We start from the raw sequence: 25,659 nt of genomic DNA on the forward strand, positions 1-25,659 counted from the left end.
TTGCATTTAGCATAGGCCAGACATGCACACCCAAATACAAAATCAAAATCTGAGAAGACTGAAGGAAAAAACCTGAGACTCAAAAATAAGATATATACCTATGAAGAAAATAATAGAGATAAAATGAATAATACAGCAGTTCCTGTTGTGGCTCAGCGGGAATGAACCTGCCTCATATTAATGAAGATGTTGGTTTGATTCCTGGCCTCATACAGATGGTTAAGGATCCTGTGTTGCCCCAAGATCTAGTGTATATTACAGATGTGGCTGGGATCCTGCATTGCTGTAGCTGTGGTGTAGACCTGCAGCTGCAGCTCTGATTGGAATCCTAGCCTGGGAACACATGTACCTCAGGTATAGCCCCAAAAAGCCAAAAATAATTAATCTAAAGAAAGGCAGGAAAAGAGGAAAATAAATAAAAATAAAAAATCCAAATCTATTTTAAATGCATGAGTTTAACAAGGTAATATAAAACAAGGTGAATGAACAAAACCCCAAAATCAATGGTATGTCTATTTCCTCACAGTGAGCATTGTGACTTGAGAATTTTTATATACTTTTATAGCAATAGAAAAACAAAAAATATGCATGGATAAATTTAACAAAACAAGTGCAAAACAAGATAAAAAACCACAAAAACATTCATGGGTAAAATTAATGAGGACATAAATAAAAGACATATATTTTGCACATAGATTGGATAATTCAGTGAAATTATAGAAGTGGCTATCCCCACAATTGACCTATAGACTCAAGGTAATATAGTCAAAATAGCAGCAGCCTACCTTTAGAAGTTAATTCTTGATTTTATATAGAAGTGAAAGGGAAACAAAATAGACAAAACAACATAAAAATGGGAAACAAACCACCAGACATATTTTACCAAATTTTAAAACCCTTTCTTAATCCATACCAAGGGAAAAAACAATAATTGCATGAGGATAGGAATATAGATCAATGAATAATTTGAATAGAATGAATAATTTTGAAACAGAACAATATACATAAGGATAAATAATGTTTTACAAATGCACCAAGGCATATAAATGTGGAAAGGATATTGTTTCAATAAATGGGGACAGTATAATTCAATATCAATATGCCTTAAATGAACATAGAGTCTTGTGTTGCACCATATGCAAAATGTATAACTAGAAATGGGTCAAACTGTTAAGAATTATAATGAGAAAACTATTTTGAAGAGAACGTTGGATACAATGTTGGAAAATTTGGGGTATCAAAATTTACTGAATAGGATGAAAAAGTCATGGACTTTGTAAAGAAAAACATAATTATTTGGACTTCATAGATATAAGATTCACTAAGGCTTCAAAAGAAACTCTTAATAGAATAAAACAACTAACTCCAGACTGGCAGAAAATACTTATAAAACATATTTCTGATAAAGACGTGAATCCAAAACGTGTAGAGGAGACAAGCAAGCCAATTATTTTCTAAAACTAAACGTAAAAGATTTGAAAAGATATTTCACTGAAGAAGATAGAATATCAGCCTGTATAAAGAGACCTAACATCATTAGTCATTAGATAAATGGAAACAAAAACCACAGTGAGATACCATAGCAAAATCACCAGAATGGCTGAAATCAGATGACTGGCAATACCAGAGGCAGTGAGGATGTAATTAAAAGTTGGAATTCTCATACATGGTCAGCAATAATGTATAATTCAGAATCTTTATGGGAAATTTTTGGTAAGTTTCTCATAAAGTTCAACATACACTTGACCCAGCAATTCCATTCCTATGTAATTAAGCAAAAGAAATAAAAATCTTCTTCCCATAAAGTGTTAGATGGAGAGATATAAACATGAACATATATTTGGGACAAAAGTTTTACTGATACACAAGAAGGGAAAGTTAATGTTCATTATTTAGTATTGCATTTGTTTCAAGTCAAACATATTTTAGATGTTTTGGAATGTTTTCAATTTCAGTAGAAGAAGAAAGGAATATTCAGTGGAGTGTAGGGAATTTCCCCAGGCCATACACTGGCAGGTTCAGCCTGCAATTTAGATCCGTTTTCCCAGATACTCTTCTCTTATGCTATGTGGTGCTGAGCTGCAGAAGCAGTTTTGATCATATTAATCTTTAATTAAGTATAGCCCAAAGAAGAAAAATAGGTGGTCCTTCAATATACATAGAAGAAAAGAGATTAATACTTACTCTTATAACATAAAACGGGTATCATGAAGCTGATTAGAAATGATTTTTTACAGAGATTCATAATGAAGATGTTAAATAGGACAAACACCAAACTCAATGGTGGCAACAGAAGACGCCAGACCATGGGTGTTTCGTTTGTCTTACTCTTTCCCAGTCTGGACTGAGCAGGCCTTTTGTTCAAAATCACACATGCAGTCAGAACACTCCAGAGATGACTAGTCTGTGAGTGACCTGCTGAGTGTAGAGAACAGCAGTGTCTTAGAGTGATCATCGTTTCTAAAATCCAGAAGAAGCCTTGAGTCCCTAAGTGGAGGAGCTGAACTCATAGATGTGGATTGCTTCCTGGAGAAATACAGGCTGCTCTACAGTTTCTTCTCCTGACCCACCATCATCACCACCAGCAACCCAAAACATGAAATGAATGTGAAGCAAGGATAGGAAAAGACATAATTTGCCAAGTCCTAGCACTGCACCTTTCTATGGCACCAAAGCCTGCTTGGCATGGAGCTTCCACCCATCCATAGGGACACACATTTCCTCCTCCCAACACATGGCAACCACCATCCTATCCTCTGCTGTATGAATTGCTTATTTCAGTTTCCACATAAAAGTGAGATCACACATTATTTGTCTTGTTTTGGGTTTGACGTATTTCACTAGCATAATGGACAAATTTCCAATGAGTTCTTCTGAGGTATAATGTACAGCACAATGATTACAGTGAACCAGACTATACTGTACACTTGATATTTAATCCAGTAGTACAGTGGATCTTATGTTCTCTCACAACACACACAAATAAATTAAAATGGTAATTAAGTGGAGATGAATATATTATATATATATATATATATATATATATATATATATATATATATAGGGTGGTCCCAATGTAGCCTTAGATATATATATATATATATATATATGAGTTAATTTCACAATGTATACATATCAAAATACTAATCTGAACACTTTAAATACATTCTCTATTTAAAAACAATTTTACTTCAATAAAGACATTTTATAACAAACTAATAAATTTCTGTGATATAAGAAGAGAGACAAAGTACTACCAGTTATGTAATTTCTCAATGTTGTAGACAAGAGCAGTAATCAATAATGTCAACTCAGAATTCACAATTTATATAATGCATTATTAGGAAAATAAATGATGAATGTAAAAAATTGTAATTCAAGTTACCAAATAGTTTCTGAGTATTCATTCAAGGCTGGGCTCAAGATTAGACATGTAGGATATGCGGTTATGTAACTACATTTGTCTGTTCTAAAGATGAGCAAATGTCATTGAGACAAGACTCTTGTTGAAGAGTTTCTCCAAGGCCCCTTCATGTCCCTGTTCCTCAAGATGTAAATGAAAGGGTTCAGCAATGAGGTGACCACTGCATACATCACAGAGGCAACTATGTCCTTCTCATGGAGGTGCTGGATGAGGCGAAAAAGTACAGCCCAATAAATGTTCCAAAATAGAGAGAAACCAGAGAGGAGGGAGCTACATGTGGACAAGGATTTTCAGATCACTGTGGTGGGAGGAACTTTGAGGATGGTGGCCCCAATGCAGCCTTAAGAGCCAAGATTCATATTAGTGGGGGGGATAATGACAGCCAGTCCTACTGTGAAAATGACCAGCTCAATGAGGGATGTGTATGATCAGGAGAGCCTGAAGAGTTTACCAGAATCACAGAGGAAATGGGTTATGGTATTGTCATCACAAAAGGACATCTGGGCCAGGAGAAGGGTGTGACAAGGGCACTGGCACAGGACAGAATCCAAGATACAGTTATAAGTAAGGGACAGCACCTCTTTCATGATAGTGGTGTAGTGGAGAGGGTGAAAGATGGCTATGTACTGGTCATATGTCATTGAGGTGAGAAGTAAATTGTCTAGATCAGTAAAAAGTATGAAAAAATACATCTGTGCTATGCACCTGGCATAGGGGATGGATTTGTACTCAGTGTTCATGTCCATCAGAATCTTTGGGACAGTGACAGATGAAAAGGAGATATCTGTAAGAGCCAGGTGGCTGAGGAAGAAGTACATGAGGGACTGGAGGTGAGGGTTCAGCCTGATGAGCAGGATGACGTGCAGGTTCCCCAGCACCATGGTCAGGTACATGCCCAGGAACAGGGCAAAGAACACTCTCTGCTGCTCTGGCCAGATGGGGAGCCCCAGGAGGAGGAATTCAGACATGGTGCTCTGTTTCTCCATCCTCATGCTTTTCTTGGCTCAGCTGGGAATTGGTGAAAGTGGGAAATGTCACTGAACATGCCAAAATATTATAGTCATGTCCTTTGTACAATGAAAAGTCTTAATTTAGGCTATATTTCCCTTCATTTATGTTAACTATTGGTGAATGAATTAGTCTCTCCAATTCTGGCTCCAATAACACATCAAACCTTCACATTAACTGAGTCTTTTTCCCAAGAAACTAATGGACATTTATTCTCCATTCAATAAACAATTATTGAAAAACTGCTTTCTCCCATATTGAGTACTTAGGAGTTAATAAGAACAGAGAAGTCTCTGTATTCAAGTTTATATCTTTACATCAAGCCGTGTTCAAATCTCTGTAATTGGCCAAGATGAAAAGTGAAAAGAGCACCAGGGAAGATGTATCAATCGTTCATTTCCTCTTAAGAAAATTAAATTCCTTACATTTGCATAGAATTACTAAAGCTATTTCATGAGCTTTCAGTATAGTTTGCTGCATCCTATTTGTTTTGAGTCACTTATAATCCCTTCTTATCAAAAATGTCCAATCCAGGCTTCCAAACCAATGTCAACAGTTCCAAGCTCTGTTCCAAGTGTTTTGTACATACTTTCAAATTAAATGTTCCCAGTATCTCTAATAAATACTCTTAAATATATTTTAAATAGAATAAAACAAAAGCATACATTATTTAAATGTGCAAAAATACACAATTAAATGCAACAGGCAGAATCACAACACAGGTCTGTTTGACCAAGATCCATTCTCTTAACCACTCAGAATGGAAAATACACCCTCAGTAGTTAAAATATACAGAGAAGCTTCATTATGTCAGCTATCTTTCTCCAAAATCTTCCTAACTTGCTCTAAGAAAAATTTATGACTCCTATTTATATATCATACAAGGGATTTTCACATGCTTTAACCTCTCAAAACACTAGTTATATTTTAGGACTGCTTGGTACCCAAGGCAAATCTTATGTCTTCATTTGATAAATGTGGAAAGTGTAGCTAAGAGATAAATTACTTACCTCAGGTGATTTAGTGTTTTGACAGTCAATTCCAGATTAATGTATAGTGGGAGGGGGCCAAGCACTCCTACATCAAAGTGAAGTGAAGTGCAGCACTGCCAGCATCTGTGGGTGCACGTGTAGTTCTGTATCAATGCAGCATAAATGATATCCATGAGCACAGTTGCATCTAGAGTTGTCTGCCTCAAATTTATAGTATACCTGATAAGGGGGACAAAGATACTTAGATGTAGCAGGAAAACAAGCGGGGTATATAAGCCACCCCTCCACTGCATTCCAGGCTCAGCCTATGGATACTAATTCCTGAGCCAGTGCCTACCAGCATGAATAAATGTTGCTTCCTGGTGAAAAATAAAAGCTTTGGTGTCTGATTTCTCTCTATATATTCTGAGGGTTCATCTGGGATTTGGAGCCAGTGATTTTGCCTCCCTTGTAGCTGGGATACAACGCCTGGAATGCCAGAAGAGGTAACCTCACCTGGTGCCCACTGACCAATTGATCCATAGGGGACTAGCACTCAGGACAAGGACCCCAGGAGCACAAAAGAACCTGGGGAGGCCCAGGAACCTGCCTAGGGAGCACCACCCATCAGAATAGTAAGAACCCAGGTTCAATTTGGGGGCCTGCCCCTAAGAGGTAGAAGGGGAGTCTGATATCCTCCTAGACATGCCCTAAGAGTCTCACAGGAGTTCATCTAGAGGAGACATGAGAGGAAACTGCACCTCTAAGGAAATGGGCATCAGATTGGAGATGTCCTGTGAATGCAAGTAAATATGAGTGAATGAGACAGACATTTGGAGAGTTCCAACATAATCAGATATGCTTAAGCAAGTGTTGAGTCCCCAGCCAAGAGTCCATGGTGACCTCATATAGCTTAAGGTGACTGTCTTCAGAGAGGTCCTGATGAAGAGTTTATACAGTCTCATGAATGCCAAGAGGAGCCTGAAATATTTCTGCAAGGAGAGCGCCAGAGATGGATGAAGTGATTATTTACTTCTTCCCTTTTCTCCTCCCTCCCATCCTTGTATTGTGTAGTCCTTGTCTTTCAGGAGATGAAATAGGTGGAAACCAGAATAAACAAACCCCCCTTGGAGTGCATGGTAAAGAATTTTATGAAGGGATATTCAGGAAATTATGATAAAAAGCTCTCTCCCCCAAACTTCCAGATATTCTTTGAAATAGATTGGCCTGCTTTTGGGGGTGGGACTCTAGATAGAGAAATGGTTATTAGGGTGTTTAGGATTGTTGCAGGTGACCCAGGGAACCTGGACCAACTCCCTTATATTTACTGCTGGCAAGACACAGTCCTTTACTGGCCACTGTGGCTGAGAGCCTGTTTGGAAGAGAATTGCAAAGTTATGTTGGCTCAAATATGGGCTTCTCCAAAGTGCCCAAAGTAACTCAAAAAGTCTGCTTTATCTGGGGAACCAGAGGAAATCCCCCCACCTTATTTACCTTTGTACCCTCTACTGCCTTCAGGTGCTCCCAACAGCCAGGCTGTACTAGGAAAGGCTGTCTCTCCCAGAGGGTCTCATCCAAGCAGCCCCTCCCTTGACTCACCCATGACATCACCAGTAGCTGCCTCTCTGGAGCCACAAGTGTTTACCTGATATACACCAGTGGGAGAACAACCAAAAAGTAGGGTCAATGGGGAGAGAAAATGCACAGGCATGTGACCAGAGCCAGCTCCTTGAGAAAAGAATAAAATCCCCAATGGGACCCTAATAATGCCTGGGGATTTCAAATACTGGAGCACCACAAAGGGGCTCTTTTAAACAACATGAGGAAAAAGGTTAAATACCTTGGATTTCATATCCCCAGGGATAATGTCAACTCAGCGCTGAGAAAAGGCAGGATGTCTTGTCAACCCTGCTTCCCTCCACCCAATGCCAGGTTCAGAAATTTCTCTGGGCCACAAGTTTCTGGAAGATTTGGATACCTAACTTCTCCATTTTGACAATACTCATTGATCAGGAAACAAAGTGGGGAGAGCAGGAGTCTTTGTTGTGTGAAATAATAGCAAAAAGCCTTTGAAGAAATCAAGCAAGCCCTCACCAAAACACCTGGCTTGAGACTCCCAGATCTCCAAGCCCTTCTTGTATGTACATGAGTGCTCCAGGGTCACAGTAGGGGTTTTAACACAAATTCCTGGGTCATGGCATCCTCCAGTGGCATATCTTTCCAAACAACTTGACTCTATTGCCCGGGGGTGGCTGCCCTGCCTGTGGGCACTAGAAGCCACAGCACTTCTAGTGATAGAAGCTAATAAATTGACTATGGGACAGGAAATAACAGTCCATGTGCCACATTCAGTGCTTATGTTAGTGGAATATAAGGGACAATACTGCCTGGATGGTCAAGAATCAGGTAATGCTATGTGAAAATCCATAAATTTGCCTGAAGTTAGGGAGGACCCTAAACCTTACAACCCTGCTGCCTGTCGGGCCAGGCCAGCCAGATCATGACTGTGTAGAGGTTATGGATGAGGCATTTTCCAGCTGCAGGATTTAACAGAACAGCCCCTTAAAGTCCCAGATGCTGAATATTTCACTGATGGTAGCAGCTTTGTAAAAGAGGGTGAATGCCTTGCTGGGTATTCCATGGTGACCTTACATTTCACAGTTGAAGCAAAGGCTCTGCCAAAAGGAACTTTCATGCAAAGGGCATAGCTCATTGCCCTAGCCCAAACTCTCCTACTGGCAACAGGGATACATGTCAACATATACAATGACTCCAAATATGCCTTCACCACCCTCCATGTATATGGGACTTTATATAAGGAAAAGGGGCTAATTGACTCAGGAAGGAAGATATAAAGCAGGACAAGGAGATTCTTGAAATTTTAGATGCTGTATGGGCCGCTAAAATTCATGCACTGTGGGGGATATCAAAAGGGGGATACCTCTTTCACTTGGGGAAACCAAACCATAGAGTAGACCAGCAAGCAAAACTTGCTTGCTCCAGGGGGACAATAAAATCAGTGGCCCTGACCATCACACTGTTCCCTACCCTGCTGACAGAATGGGACTCTAACTATTCACAGCATGAGAGCACTTGGTTCCAAACTGAAAAAGGAAACTACCTCCAAGTTGGATGGTGGGAATCTGAAGATGTCGAAATTGCAATTCCTGAGGCCATAGCCCAGGCTTTGTTAAGAAAATTCATCAGAAGACTCACATTGGCCAGAGGGCTCTTGAGACTATACTCGGCAGACACTTCTACATCCCTAGGCTTGCCAGCATAGCCTTGGTAATATGTGAACAGTGTGAAATATGTGCATGAAATAACCCATGTCAGGGGCCTAGGGCCACCCCTGGGGTGCAGTGTCAGAGGGGCCCTCATCAAAAATATAGTCATGGATTTCATTTAGATCCCCAGTGTCCAAGGCTATAAATTCTTGTTAGTGTTTGTGTGTATATTCTCCGGTTTGGTAGAGGTCTTCCCCATTAGCACAGAGAAGGCACAGGAGGTTGCTTGATTCCTCCTAAAGGAAGTAATTCCCCGATTTGGGATTCCAATCACCACTGGGTCAGACAATGGACCTGCATTTGTGGCGGAAGTAGTGCAACTGGTGACAAAGGGATTAAAATTGACCTGGAAGTTGCACACAGCTTATTGGCCCCAGAGCTTCAAGAAGGTGGAAGAGATGATTCAGACTATGAAGCTGCAATTAAGTAAACTGTGTCAGGAGACAGCTGCATTGGGACCAGCTCTTTCCAGTAGCCTCATAAATGATTAGGTCCAAAGCTACTAAACAGACTGTATCTTCTCCTTACAAAATCTTCTATGGGCACCAACCTCATCTTATTAAGGTTATGAAGGGGGGACTTAAAGAAATTAGGGATCCTCATCCTGAGAAAGCAGGTGCAGGCACTAGGTTGCACCTTGGTCACCCTCCATTTGTGGGTTAAGGAATGGTTACCTGTGAGCCTAACGACAGACCCCACACTTTCAAAACAGGGGATGCTGTATGGGTTAAAATAAAAGGAATTTCCAGCCATTAAAAACTCTTTGGAGGGGCCCATTTACTGTCATTTTATCCACCCTACTGCAGTAAAGGTGGCAGCAATGGCTCCTTGGATTAACCACAGCAGAGTAAGACCAGCATCGCAAGACCTGGGACTGCATACCTGACTGGTTGACGCTGTGCAAGCTGACCATCTGAACTGCAACTTCAGGGACCTGAGAGGACAACAGATTTACTCTAGTCATTCCAGAGGCTGACTAGTCTATGCATGGTGAAAGCTTGTGGAATCAGCTGCCAGACAGAATAAATAGACTGTGTCTGCTCCTCATTTTGGTTCCCTAAATGTGATGCACTGCCACCCCTTGTACCTGTCTGTTATTGCAGTTACTGTTCTAATCTTTGCCATAGGGTTGGAAGGGACTGCTCCTGAAAACTGGAAATGTGGTGAGAAGTCCCTGCTCACATTCTGCTTCATCTTCTGGGTAGGATACATTGTTACTATTGGTTGCTTCTAATCTGTGTCCCTTTTGCCCCTTTAGTAGACATAAATTCTATCCCTTGTCATAAGTGTATGCATAATATTTTGTATTGGTGAAAGATTAGAGTGAACTTTACCTCCTATAGCAACCAACCAGCTTCTTGCTATTAGGATAACACACCCACCTTTTGCACATATAATGGTAGTAAGTAGCAGATGGGGTGGATAAAGGTCAAATATCTAGGGGGACATACTTGTTGGGGACCAAAAAGAAAAAGCAGCTTGGACCTGTTGGACATACAGCGAGTGTCAAGACATGCCCAGTGGAGGAAATTGGGGCCCAGGTATTCAGAGAAATTATACAAAAAAACAAAAACAAAAACAACAGGCAGGTTCAAAGTCCCCACAATCAAGGTCTAGCCAAGTCTATGACCAACTCAGGGAGGACCTAGGTCCAGAGCATGACTTCCCCACCCTGGGAGAGAAACTTTTCACTGCCCCAGCTGAGAGGATTGCCCATAGGTTCAATGTCACTGACTATTGGGTCTGTGGAGGGGCCCTTGTGAGTGAAAAATGGCTTGGAGGGGAATCAGTCTAAATGCACTCCATTTACTTCAGTGGAAACATTCCATAATGGAGAGAGAAAACAACCAGCCCCAAGGTTGGGTTTTGGGTAACTGGAGAGGAATAAATTAGTAGAACAGGACCTGCTTATACACAATGGGTAGGAGAAACTCCATGCAAAAGACTTTTTTGGGATGCTACCAGTTTTGAGTGGTGGCCAAACACTCCTACCTGGCATTGGGCCCTGGCCTCTGTGGTTAACATATCCCAGTGTAAATCCTCTCCCCATAAAGCCATAGTCAACTGTACTATAAATACTAAGGAGGAAGCCAATCCATTCCATGGCATAACTGAAATTAGTAAACACTTGGATAGCCTAGCTCTTAGTGACTCAAGCACTGGAGGGAACCTGACGGGCTGCTTTGGATATGTGGAAAAAGAGCATATACACAACTCCCTGCTTGCTAGAAAGGGAGTAACACTATCAGAATAGTCCAACCAGGGTTTTTCCTCCTGCCAAACTAGGAGGGGGGAATATTAGGGGAGTCACTTTATCAGAGTGTAAATGTTAAAATCAAAAGAAGTCTTATAGGTAGGGGGACAAAAAAGATGAAGGGAAGAATAATGGATGCCCTAGAGAATTATTGAGACTTATGGCCCAGCCACCTGAGCTCAAGATGGAAGCTGGGGCTACTGAACCCCCATATACATGCTCAATCAAATCATCAGATTGCAGGCAGTAGTGGAAATAATTACTAACCAAACAGCCATGGCCCTGGAACACATGACAAAACAACAGTCAAAAACGCAAGCAGCTATTTACCAAAACAACCTAGTCTCAGACTATCTATTAGCAGAGCAAGGAGGAGTATGTGGAAAATTTCATCAATCTGACTGCTGCCTCCAGATAGATGACAATGGCTATGCTGTAACTAATATAGCCACAAACATCAGAAAAATGGCACATGTCCCCATACAAACTTGGAAGGGCTGGAACCACAGAGATCTGTTTGGGGAATGTTTTTCAATCTTTGGGGTATTCAAAACCCTCATAGAGGTTGTGCTTATGATCTTGAGAGGCTGCCTGATCTTACCCTGTGGCTTCTCTACTTATAAGATCTCTCTCCGAACTCAATGAAGTTGTGAGAAAAACAGCCACACACATGATGATGCTGTGGAAATATAAACCCCTATCCCAAGATGATTCACTTTGACCCTGGAAAAGAATCAGAGAATCAAGGTGGGAATATAGGGGGAGGGGGCCAAGCCCTTATAGATAAAAGGGAAGGCAAGGTGCAGCACTGCCAGCATCTGTGCTCATGCTGACTTCTTTAGTAATGTGGCATAACCTATATCCATTAGTGCAGGTGCATCTATAGTTGTCTGCACAAAATTTATAGTATACCTTATAAGGGGGACTAAGAAACTTAGATGTAGTGGGAAAACAAGCAGGGTATGTAAGGTAGCATCCTTCCATGTTTGGGGCTCAGCCTCTGGATATTAATCCTCTGAGTCAGTGCCAACCTGAATACACGCTGCTGCCTGGTAAAAAAAAAAATCTTTGGTGTCTCATTTCTCTGGACATAAACCCCACTAAAAATATTGCTTTAGAAGTTAGTTTAGAGGTAAGGATTACCAACCACAGAGCCCTGAATAAGGACTCAAGATAGACATTCTCACTCAAGTATAGGGGCAGGACAGCAAGTCCCCCTCAGAGACTGAAATAAAAGAACAAATCTGACTCCATATTAATCTTGTTTCTTTTACTTTAACTTTTGTATACTATTGCTTTGCTACAAGTGAGGAATGTTGCCTCTAGCCTGAAACATACAGAAGAGCCCATTCACAAGCCTCTGATCTTTAAAGGTGTAGCACTTTCCCATTCATATGGAGATTAAAAATCTGCAGATCAGAAAATAATATTTGTCTCTTTGGGGGTTTACAGGAGAACTATGACCTGACCTATGCGGACAGCTGCAAGAAGAAAAGATTCGAACACCAAGAAATTTGAAGCCACCAATCATATGTTTACATACTTTATTATAAGACAAACCTGAATTCTAACTCAGGGAAGATGGTTCTTTGGGACACCATTTTCTCCATTTGTTGGCTTTCCAAATAAATTCACTATTCCTTGCCCCAAAACATGGTCTCTCAATCGACTGGCCTATCATTCAGCAAGAAATGCAAGTTTGGGCTTAGTAACCAGACCACGTTCTTGCTTGAGTCACTGGCAATTTCACTTCATGGCCACAAAGGAGGACAATGACAACCATTTTATAGAGGCATGACTACTCCCTGGCATGCATGGTGTTGGTCCTCTCAGAGAAACCAGAAGGGAACAAGATGGGTGTAAGCAACTAGGAACCTTAATTCAGGTATGACCTTGTGAAGGAGGCAGCCGGGCCATGAGTCCTGGCAGGTAGGTAAGACTGTGACTTTGAGGTTTTAGAAGGAACCACTGGATGGACCTGTTTTCACAGACCTCTACATGTCCTGCCACAGACAAGAGTGAAAGAGGAATCTCCATGACAGAAACATGGAGTTTGGAGCAAGATAATAAAAATACCTCCTTTATACTGAGCACCAAAGATGTGTCAGACTTCATTTTGGATAATTTCCATGCTTTCCTCACTTAATCCTCAAAGTAAAACAGGGATGTAGGGAGACTTCCTTCTTTTGAACCTGTGAGTATTCTTGACCCTTGGAGAATTGAAGTCACTTCCTAAGATCACAAAAACATTTTAGGACCAGACTGAGGACTGAGCCTAAGTCTGACACAGTGCAGATACTGACCTCATATCCATTAGTACACTGCACCTACTCAGGGGTGGAAATGTACATGAACCTGCCTGCCAATGCCATGATACAGCCACTGTTGACAGACAGTTAAAGGATTATTTGGGCTCATAGGCATTAAAACATAAGCAACTAAGAGTTGTATGTGAAACACACACTAATATACACACTTAAATTACTGATTTGTAATTTCTTATCAGTGTGATCTATAGGAAATTTATGATGGATCATGCCTCAGTTACCCAAAGATTCACAATAGTGAATTCCTAAATAACACACAAGATTGTACACACAAAATAATCCACATCACTATGAACAAACAACTCGTGTAATTTCAACAAACATAAAACCACCAGAAACACCTAAAAATCACATATCAGATGTATGAACTCAGATCAGACTCTAAATTGAGATTGATACATGCAAACACACATTATCCAGTAAACACAAAGTTTTTCCAGAAACTTTTTCCAGAAAAAAGGTAGATGAAATAGATTGAGTCCTTGGGCTCCGACTCAGAAGAACTGGGTCTGGGCTATGCGCCTCATTAACAGCTGACCCTGAGGAACTTAACTATCCTCTCAGCCCTGCACGACTATGGAGGTTTTTGGGCTTCTTGTCAGCTATACCTGGGTTCTGGGTTCAAATATCTTCTCCATTCTGTTAGCGTTATCCTCATTTTCTGTTCAGAATTCCCAGGTTCCAAAGAAAAAGAGTAAATATTGGTGGCCTGCGCATTTTACAGTCTCTCCTGGTGGTTCTCCAGCTTCAAAATGATATTCAAGGAGAGCTCCTTTTCTCCATCCAAAAGAGACCCTGGAGGGAATCCAGCATTAGCCCTGGCTAGAGAAGGAGTCCACTGGGGCAACTGCCAAACTTCCTCCTACCCCCTGTGGAAGGAGGATGGTTAGGGTCCACAGGGGCTGAGCTGCACCTGGATTCACAGGAGAAAGTGACTCTAATATCAGTGGCAACTTGGGCTTCTGGTTAAGTCTCCAATGAGAGGTGGGAATTCCCCCATTCCCCATGTCCTCTGTTTCATTAGCACAACTTCTCCAAAGTGTGCTGTACGTCAGAGACAGTGGAAGGGTTTCTGCAGTTTCCCCAACACTGACACAGGCTTTCATTACAACACAATGCCCCTTAAAATGTGCCCATCTCCACACTCCATTGGAAGGTCTTTAGTGCAGTATCAGTGCCTTGTTTGGGAGAAGGGAGATTTAATCTAAAACTCTGGAAAAAAGACTCTGTATTCCTCGCCTACTATGAGAGCATACTTGAGCAATTTATCAAAGGCCACTGAGACTCAGTTTCTTCAAAGTGGAAATAATAATTGTTCTATTCACTTGAATTTCAAGGATGGTTAAATGAGCACTTAAAGAAAGCTTACTAAATGTTAAGGTTTATATTGTCAAAGTCTTTGTATCACTAGAGGTCACCTATGGCTCACAACAGGTAATTGTGTTTAGTAACTGTTGAATAAAATTGTCAGCTCATTCATTCCCACAGTCCTTTAAATTAACATTAAGATTTCCACAAATGTAATACTGATATATTCTCTAGAGACATAACAGTTAATAATATAAACCGAAATCCCTGCACATCCAAGTGGGGGGTGCATAAAATATTATTTATGCAAAATGAATGGCATGTAAATGGTGACAAGTGCTGCATAATGATGAAAATCATGCAGGTGGATATTGCATAAAATACTCAGTGTTACAGGATTCTTTTTCAAGAACACAGACACCCCTTCAATCAAGTGGATCCATATCTGTAAAATGTTTTACACCATTACATACCTATTAGACTGGCTGAAATTGAAAAGACTGCTACTCTCACTGTCACTGAAGATATGATGTAACTAGAACACTTATACACTGCTCATGGGAATACAAAACAGTCTGAACATTTTTTAAAAAGTTAAACATATACTTAGCACATGACTAGGTATTTATAAAAAGAAAAAGAATGTGTATAGGTAAAAACAGACCATATAAGAATGTTCATAACATATCTGTTTAACAGCCATAAATGTGAAAAGCTCAGATGTTCATCAGTGGACTTACTGTTAGTAAGTGAATGGACTTACTATATAGCACAGGAATCTATACTCAATATTTTGTCATAACCTTTCAGGGAAAATAATCTCAGAAGAATATATAAACTGTGTGTGTGTGTGTGAGTGCGCATAACTGAGTCACATTGTTTCACACTTGAAACTAACATAAAATTGTAATTGCACCATACTTCAATAAAAAATAAAGTCAAATTAAATTTTTAAAAAAAAGATAAAACAAATTTTTAATTACAAATAAATAATTAAAAATTTAACAATAATAAAAAATGTGTGAAAATTATGAAAGTTGAGTGGACACAACAGCTGTGGTATATCCATACAATCAAATACTACTCAATAATAAATAAAAAGAACTATTGATACACAGTAGAACATGAATGAATCTCAAAATGCTCATGCTGAGTGAAAGAAGGCAGCAAGAAAAGATTACACACTGTATGATTCCACTGAAATATGCTTTTAGTAGATGCTAACTACCCAATGTGACAAAAACAGATCAGTGGTTTCCCTGAGGACAAGTGGGAGGAGCAAAGAGGGCAGGAGGGTAGACATCAGGGAAATTCCTAATCTTGATGGCTGTGGTGATAGTTTCACGTCAAAACAAGGCAAATGATATATTTCTATTTTTTACCTTTTTTATTACTGTAAAGTTAATTTATAATGGTTGGGCCCAGTTCTGCTATATACCACAGTGACCCAGTCATATATATATATATATATATATATATTCCCTTTCTTATATTTTCCTCCCTCATGGTATATCCCAAGAGACTGATATAGTTCCCTGGACTATACAGTAGGACCTCATTGCTTATCCATTCTAAATGCAAGAGTTTGCATCTACTAAACCTAAATTCCCTGTCCATTCCTCTCCTTCTTGGCAACCACGAGTCTCTTCTCTATGTCTAAGAGTTAGCTTCTGTTTTGTAAATAGGTTCATTTGTGTATTATCATCACTGAAATGAACTAACAGCCCAATATCCCTCCCCCACTTAATACCATCCAGCTACAAGGCCAAATGAATATCCCTGGAATTGGCCAGGAACTTTCTCACCTCAAAAATTTCTTAGGTTCTGATCTCCATGCTTTTGTCCAAGTATCACCATGGCTGTCTTACCTGTCCTCACTAATATCTTTGGATATTACCTTCCTAATGAGTTCTACCTACACCACATGGTGTTAATTTATGAAGCCCACATCAGCTCTCTTGCTTATCAACCCCCTTTACTTTGGGGGGTTTTTGGCCACAACTTTGGCTTATGGAATTTCTCAGGCTAGGGTTTGAACCAGAGCTGCAGTAGCTGGCCTCCACCACAGCCACAGCAACATGGATTCTAAGCCACATTGTCAACCTACACCACAGTTCATAGAAATGCTGTATCCTTAACTCACTAAGCAAAGCCAAGGATGGAACCTGTGTTCTCATGAATAATAGTCAGGTTCATTACCACTAAGCCAAGATAGAAACTCCTTCTCCCCCACCCCTTTTTATGGCTCCTATGAATATAGTTTATTTTAGCTTCAAAAATTTAGAATTCATTTATTTCATACAGAGAAACCCATATTACATATAATTTTCATCTCAGTAAAAAAAAAGACAATTTTAAAAATGAGTAAAGTTTATGGTGTTTTAGAAGGTTAAAACCTGTTATGGAAATAAAGGAGCATGATGAGCTGGATCAGGAGGGCTTAAATGTAAAATCTTTTTTAACATGTATTCCCAGAATGTAGAAAATTGTCTGGCACATAGTGGTTATGCAGAAGATATTTGTGGGTGCATAAATTATAAATTCATTCATTTAGCTTTTTCATATTAGAAGTGAGATCTCTGGAGAGATGAAAACAAGCATTTCCAAGGCTAAAATTAATCCAGGAGCTATAGACTGTTCTCTACACAAATGTCCAATTTAGGGGGGGAAATTAGTCTTCCTGGAATGGGGAAATATGGTAATTGGATTGACTACTCTGTGCCCCCATATTGTCAAATCACAATCAAATTAAAGTTTATTTAGGTTTAGCAAATGAACAAAAGTACTTTATTAACTTGATACTGCATTGAGATGATAAGATTTTTGGAATTTACTAAAACTAAAAATTAGAAACTTATCTGATTACATGTAGCTTTGGAAGGTGAGAATCTAAGACATGGAAACAACCTCAATATCCATCAACAGACGAATGATAAAGAAGATGTGGTACACAGTATAATAGAATATTACTCAGCCATATAAAGAATAAAATAATGCCATTTGAGGCAACATGGATGTGCCTAGAGATTATAAAACTAAATGAAATAAACCTGGCAGAGAAAATCATATATCATTTGATACCATTTTTATGCTGTATCTAAAAAAGTTACAAATAAATTTATACATAAAATGGAAATAGATGCACAGAGATAGAAAATGATCTCCAAAAGGAAAGTGGGGAGTGACATAGTAGGAGTTTGAGGTTAACATATACACACTACAGTATATAAAGTAGATAATGATCAAGGATCAAATGTATAGCACATGGAACTATTCTCAATATTTTGTAATAACATATAAGGGAAAACAATCTGAAAAAATACATCATATATATTTAAAAGTTAATCACTTTGCTCTACACCTAAAATTCACACAATATTGTAGCCAAATAAACTTCAAAAAATAAAAAATTTAAAAATAATGGCCAATGGATGACCATAATATGAATTAATACATATATATATTTAATTTAAAAGACTGTAAAAACCCAAATTTAATAATAATATAACACATGGAAAAAATTAAAAACACATACACATACAAACAGAGGAGGTTGATGCTTGGAAAACCAAAAAATTAAAAGTGTGTTGTTGCTAATGATACATATAGAGTTATGGAGGAATAAAGGGACAAGAGATGTGACTAAAGGGAATGAGATTGATCCAATAAAAATGACTATTTAAAGGACAGTGATGAAAAGTGCTAGAGACATGGGTAATCAACATACAAATTTTTAAGGCATTTCTGACGAGGTAAGTGAATAAATAAGAACATGGTTAGGTGATTCTCACTTGGAAAAAAAGATTATTGTTTCTGAAAAGTTTCCCCAGAGCCAATGTAATATCTCTGTTTCTCAGGCTGTAGATGAAAGGGTTCAGCATTGGAGTGACCACTGTGTACATCACAGAAGCAATGATGTCTTTGTCATGGGACTGGTCGGATGAGGAGGAAAAGTACACTGCCATCATTGTCCCATAGCATAGAGTCACTACAGAGAACTGGGAGCCACAGGTGGACAAGGCTTTGCACATCCTTTTAGTAGAAGGGTTCCTCAGGATGGATACCCCAATGCAACTGTAAGAGACCAGAAGGCTAATCAAAGGAAAGGTGAAAACTGCAGGCCCTACAATTAGTATGACCAGCTCATTGAGAGTAGTGTCTGAGCAGGACAGCTTAAGCAGGGCAGCAAGGTCACAGAAGAAGTGGGGGATGATGTTGTCAGCACAGGAGGAGAGTTGAGCTAGGGGGAGGGTGTAGGTCAAGGCATCAGCACAGGAGAGGAGGCAGGGTGAAGCCAAAAGACATAGACACAGCTCCTCCTTCATGATTATGGTGTAGTGTAGAGGGTGACATATAGCCACATACCAGACATAGGCCATCGCTGCAAGAAGAAGGTTATCAATGCAAGCAAAAAACATGAAAAAAGTTGGTGTTACACACCCTGCATAGGGAATGGATTGATCCTGAGTCTGCATGTTTGTCAACATCTTAGGGACAGTGACAGATGAAAATGAGATGTCTGTGAGGGCCAGGTGACTGAGGAATAAGTACATGGTGGTTTGGAGGCAAGGGTCCAGCCTGATGAGCAGGATAATGAGCAGGTTTCCTAGTACTGTGCTCAGGTACATACCCAGGAACAGAGTAAAGAACACGCCCTCAGCTCTGGCCAGATGGGGAGCCCCAGGAGGAGGAACTCAGACAAGTGCCTCCCTATGCTGATTTTCCCTCTTCTTGGACTGAAGAGAAATGGGAAGTTCCAGGAAATTAGAAGTACCAAACACAGCAGTAACCACGTGGTCACGTGTTTTCACAGAGTGCCTGTGTCAGTGTGCCAACAGATCTGATTTCACTGCACTCACACACTGATGCTTCATCCAGTTTGGTGAGAGCAACACAGCATGAATTGTCTGAACACTGACACAGTCACATGGAGAAAGTATATGGCTTTAATCAAAGCTTCAATGGTAATATAGAAGAGCTCATTCTCTTTCTTACAAAGTGGAGACATCATGATAGACAATAGGGAGGGAGTAATAATTGGGACACAATTGATTCCATGGCTCTACTGTCAGACTATGTGCTCTGTCTGTATTACACAAACACACACCAATGAAAGCACTATTTGGAAGATTAATGTACCATGTAGGAAATAAATTTCTCAACACATTAACTTACTTTTTATCATCAGAATAACTATAACAATTACAAAAAAAGAATAAAGAAAGGAAAAAAGAAAGGAAGAAAGAGGAAGAAATGAAGGAAGGAAAGAAGCAAATGACAAAAAAAAGGAAGGAAGGGAGTGAGGGAGGGAGGAAAAGTCAAACATTAAGAAAGTTCCTCCAAAAATTCAGTAGAATTTCCATTTGATGAAGGAATTTTACTTCTGCTTATATACACATAATAACTGAAAGCAGGGGCCAAAGAGGGGTTTATACACCCATATTTAAAACAGCATTATTCACAGTAGCCAAAAGATGGAAACAACCCATGTCCTTTAGCAAATGATTGGATAAATAAAATGTGGTCTATACATACAGTGGAAGACTCTTCAGCCTTAAAAAGGAAAGAAATACTGATGCAGCTGCAATGTGAATGGACCTTTAGGACATTATGCTAAGTAAAATCATGCAGTCACAAAAGTGTAAATACTGTAAGATTCCATTCATATAAGACTACTAGAAGAGTCAAATTAATAGAGACAAAAAATTGAATGGTGACTGATAGGGCCTGGTATGGGTAGGAAAATGAGGAGTTCCTGTTCAGTGGGTACAGAGTTTCCATTTGAAAAGATAAAAAATTCTGGAGGTGGATGGTGGTGATGGTTGTACAACAACATGAATTACTTAGTTCCACAGAAGTGTACACAAAAATATTGAAATGTTAAATTTGGTTACATGTATTTTATCACAACAAAAATTTCAGTTTAGAAAATATATCACAAGTCAATAAATATTGACTAAAATAGCAATCAAAATGAGAATGACCCCAAAAATAAATAAATCAGCTCATTATTTGGGCAGGATGTGTAAGCAGGCATCAGGAACTAAAGATGACAAAGATACAGGAGGCCATCAGACAAGATCAAGCAACTCCCTGAAATGTGTGTTTACTTCTGAGGTCTGCCTCCCACATCCAGGAAACAGTACAGGTCCAGACCATGGACACCTTTTGAAGATCAGTTGGTCAAAAGAACTTCACTCACTGCTTTTTTATTTTTTAATAAATTTGCCAAAAGTAGCTTCCTTAATATCTTCCAAGGTCTCTCTCTCCCCTTCCATCACCATTGCTTTAAAGACACCCAATTCTGAGCATACATGCAAAGTGAGGGACATGTGAATTTGCCCAGTTAGGTTACCAGAGGGCTGATATATTACAGATGATGTAGGACCAAAGACCTATCTCAGAATTCACAGTCATTTCATTAACTAGACAAAGTTGCTAAATTGACAACACTTAATTCCCAGAGTGGAAATGTGGAAGTCATTAAACATCAATGAGGAATACTGCAAGAAGCTCAGTAGCCCTCAAACCCTCTGGACAAATTGTCACCAACTTAGCATAAAGAGGACTTGGTTGGCTGCCTGTTTATATCTAGAGCTTAGACAAAGGAAGATTCAGGCTGTGTGGCTGTATTGCTAGGTCAAATGCTTACATATATTTCCAAGACCCTCATGAGACCATCTCTGCTCTACATCCATCAAAAAAGGAGAAGTAGTGTGTAAACATGTTATGGACAGAAACAGACACTCAGCATGACACATAGTGACACAAAAACAAAACCCATACTCATCCTAGTCAGAAGTGAGGTTTGTATGGATTCATACCAATTTACTATTTTAAAATGAAATCTTTCATCACACACAGCTTAAAAAACTTGCATACAAGAACACTTCTACACTCTTTGTGGGGAGGTAAAATGGTGCTGCCAATGTGGAAAACACTAAGGAGCTTCCCCAAGAAATAAAAAATAGAACTACATGATCCAACAATCCCACTTCTGGGTATACACCAGAAAGGACTGGAATTGGGAGCTCAGAGAGGTATCTACTCTCCCATGTGCACTGCAGCTCTGTGCACAGTAGATAAGTTATAGAAACAAGCCACATGTCCATCAAAGTGAATGCGTAAATGTGGCATATACACACAATGTTATATCAATTTGCCTTAAATAAAGGAAATCGTGACATTTCTGACAACATGGATGAACCAGGAGGTTGTTATGCTAAGTGAAATAAGCCAGTCTTATAAGGACAAATATTGTATAATTTAACTTTTAGAAACTCATAGAAACAGAGAATAAATGGCAGTTACAAAGGGTGAGGGGGCAGTGGAATGGTAATGTTGTAATTTGGTTGGAAGAAAGTTGCATTTATACAAAATGAGTTCATTCTAGAGACCTGCTATACAGCATAATGCCTAGAGTCAAAAATACTATACTGTGCATCTAAAAATTTATTAAAAGAGTACATCTCATGTTAGGTTTTCTCACCACAAAAAAAAGGACACAAGGACACTTTGAGGTGAGAAAGAATATGTTAATGACCTTGGTTGTGATGGTAGATTCACAAGTATGTGCACATATCTAAAATCCTCAAAAATTTGAAAATTAAACATATGCAGTTTTGTGTATATCAACTGTACCTCGCAAGCTGCTTAAAAAAATGCAAGGCCACATCCAGTCACTCACACAACTCACAAAACAAACACAATCACATACACACAAACTCCTCTACAAACATTAAGAATCAGATGTGGTAAAACCCAATACAAAAATAACATAAAAAAGAGGAAACATGCACACAGCAAAAGAAGCTGTGTGCAATACACACACACATGTATTGAAAATTTCCAACCTCCATAGTCTATTATAACCAATGTACAATAGGGCTGTCCACAAGGATGGAAATAGTCTGTAGCTGTGTTGTCCAATACAGCAGCACCAGTCTCCTGTGGTTGGTGACTTGAAATATAGCTAGTGCAACTGAGGAACCCAAATCTTAATTTTATGTCATTTTAATTAATTTTCATGATATGGCCACTTGTGGCTGGTGGCACTATGTAAGTCAGTGTGTGAATCAGTTACTAAAAACCCATGGTTATATGATCAATGTAAACACACATTTTCTCCATCTCTTCTTCCTAGTCCTCATATCAAAGCACACATCTGGGCCAGGGATGTTTCCCCACATTGATCTTATCTCTGCTGTTCCAGGCTATACCTGAGGACTCATCTCTTATGCCTCCATGGCCTGAGGATATTTAGCACTTCCGTGCCTGTTTACAAGAAGAAGAAAAATGAGCAGGAAGATCCAAATTTACCAACAGGACTGAAACTCAAGGGAATACACTCCAAAGCTTCTGGTTAGAAGACAACTGACTTAACTGCCAAATTTCTTGCCTGCCTCTGGAGATGGATCCAGTGCAGGGAACAAAGGGAGTCCCAGAAGACATCTCTAATGTCAGTGACACGTTGGTCTTCCCTCTCCCTGCTCATGAGGAGTAGGAGAGGACATGAATATCATGAACTTTGCAGAACCTACAATGGAATCTGCCCCTCCATCCACTGAAGAAAGGACCAAACAGAGTAGGACCAGCCCCTGAGATCTCACACCACTGACCCTGAATTGTGTTCACATCCCATTGCCATCATTTATTGCCATCATTTATTCCATCCATATGAGACCACAAAAGACACACAAATGACAAAGCCATCTTAAGAAAAATGGACAAATCTTTGGGCATCACACTTCCTAATTGCAAACTATACTTCAAACATTTATAAATCAACACAATATGTTACTGACATAAAAATAGACATTTAAAAAATGGAACAGAATATAGAACTTAGAAATAATCCCACACATTTATGATTAACTGATCTTTGGCAATGGAGCTAAAAACACGCAATGGAGAAAGGTGAGACTCTTCAATAAATGGTTCTGGGAAACTGGATATCCACACAAAAAAAGAATAAAAGTGAATCCCCAACAGTGAAAACAACTGTTTGTGCTATCCCTTCCTGTGGACTAAAAATGTTTGTCACCTCTGTTGACAACACTGTGGCCATAGGAGATCTATTCAAGTGTATCTCACAGTTCCCAGCTGTTTTCCAACAACATGGATGGATCTAGAAGCTATTATGCTTTGTGAAATAAGGCAGAGAGAGAATGGTATATATCATGGTAGCTCATTTATATATGGAGTCTAAAAATCACAACAAATCAACAAAACCAAATGAAAACAGACTCATATACATACAGAGAAGAAACTGGTAGTTGCTATAGGGGACAGTGCCTGGGGGAGAGGCATGAAATAGGTAATGTGGATGAAGAGGACAAATCTTCATTTATAAAATAAATAAACCATGATGATTTAATATACAACATAAAGAATATGATCAATAATATTGTAAAAGCATATAGGGGCAGATAGTTACTAGAGTCAAAATTGTGGTGATCATTTTAATGTATGAAAATGACAAATCATCACATAATACACCTGAAATTAATGTAATATTGTGTGCAAACAATATTTCCTGCAGCCCCTGGACAGTGACTTGAAACTGGACCATCACATTGGAAGTCTGATGCCCTATGGACTGAAATGTCCAGGTCCTGCAAATTATAATTCCATAAAGAAGTTAGTAAAGATGTCTGGTGCTAGAATCATCCTCAAACTATCATTCATAATGTGGAATATTTGTAAGAACTTTTGGGTCCTAGGGTAAGGGCTTTGCCCATGTTTCCTAATTAATACCAAGTATCAGCCTTACCTTCCCAGATTTCTTTCAAAAATTACAGAAGCTTCATTAGGAATTTGTGTTCTTTGGAGATGCATTTGTGGCTCAGCAGAGTATGAACCCTGACTAGTGTCCCTGCCCTCCTCATTGGGTTAATGTTCTAGCATTGCCACAGACTGCATTGTAGCCACAGATGAAGTTAGGATCACTTGCAGCTGTCGCTTTGGTGTGGGCTGGTAGCTACAGCTCCCATTCTACCCCTAGCCTGGGATCTTCCATATGCCACAGGTAGTGCCATAAAAAGAAAAACAAAATTTCCAATTACTAATGATTTTGTCCTTTATCAATTGCTAAAGGTAGTGTTTGCCAAGTTCTCTATAGTAACTTTCTATTTTAACCTTTGTAATAAACTAAGTATAATTTGGTAGATATTTTGAGACTATATAACCAGTACACTTAATGCAATTTCACCCACTACATCTAACATCCATTGATGACTCCTATATTGAGTGTGCTATTGCAAATGTGGTGGCCACATGATTTTCTAATTTGATCATTTCCTCTATGTTTATTAGCTGTATTCTCTATAGGAAGGAACTCCCCCTTTCACCAGATTTTTTTATATTTTCTTATTTATATCATTACAGATTCATGACTTTGAATTTATTCTGAGTTGTAAGCAATTACAGATGTTATTCATTTTTAAGACCTAATTATTCCAGATTTGGCAAAGGGAACCCCATCGAGATGGCTGCTGTATCCCCATGATTCATTGAGCACTTTTCATATTCAAACTCAGAAAAATTTCGCTCGCCTTGTCATGTTGGCCCCAGCACTAGAACCAGCCTTTTTTTTTTTTTTGAGTAACTTTGGTTTCCCTTAGAGGAAACTTATATTCAAAAAAATTTGGCATTATGTGTGTTTGTTCATTACAAGGCTTCTAAGTGATCTCAGAAGACATCCAGGAAATATATGTATATATAAAAAAAACACAGGTTGTAGAAACTAGAATCAAGCAAACTAAAGGAATGCTTATCCATAGGAGATGGGTCAGGAGTGGGACAGAAAGAATGGGTGATGGGAACCAGAGAGATATCATGTATAATTTCAATCTGTTAATACCCATTACAACCCAGGAGTTCAAGTTGGTAGCTTCAATTCTAGTTTGAACCATATAGTTCTTTCTAGCTTCTCTCTGTCCATGTACATTGCACCCTTCACGAGTGAGAAGTGAGTCACCTTTTCCAGGATGTTTATTTAGTTACTAAATCTTTGAATACATGTAATTTCAGAAACTTGAACTCAAAACACTGTTAATGATGCACTAACTCCAGCTCAAAA

General features: G+C 39.2%; 1 protein-coding gene across 1 annotated transcript; it reads right to left on the bottom strand.

The window, feature by feature from the left end:
• Positions 1-18,186: 18,186 nt before the first annotated feature.
• Positions 18,187-19,207, bottom strand: LOC100524477 (olfactory receptor 1J4-like). Its single transcript, XM_021082232.1, has one exon. It carries the CDS (start codon positions 19,205-19,207, stop codon positions 18,356-18,358), a length of 852 nt encoding a protein of 283 aa, XP_020937891.1. The 3' UTR covers positions 18,187-18,355.
• Between the last annotated feature and the right edge of the window lie 6,452 nt (positions 19,208-25,659).

This window comes from Sus scrofa, unplaced genomic scaffold (assembly GCF_000003025.6).
Source record: "Sus scrofa isolate TJ Tabasco breed Duroc unplaced genomic scaffold, Sscrofa11.1 Contig59, whole genome shotgun sequence".
Lineage (NCBI taxonomy): Eukaryota > Metazoa > Chordata > Mammalia > Artiodactyla > Suidae > Sus > Sus scrofa.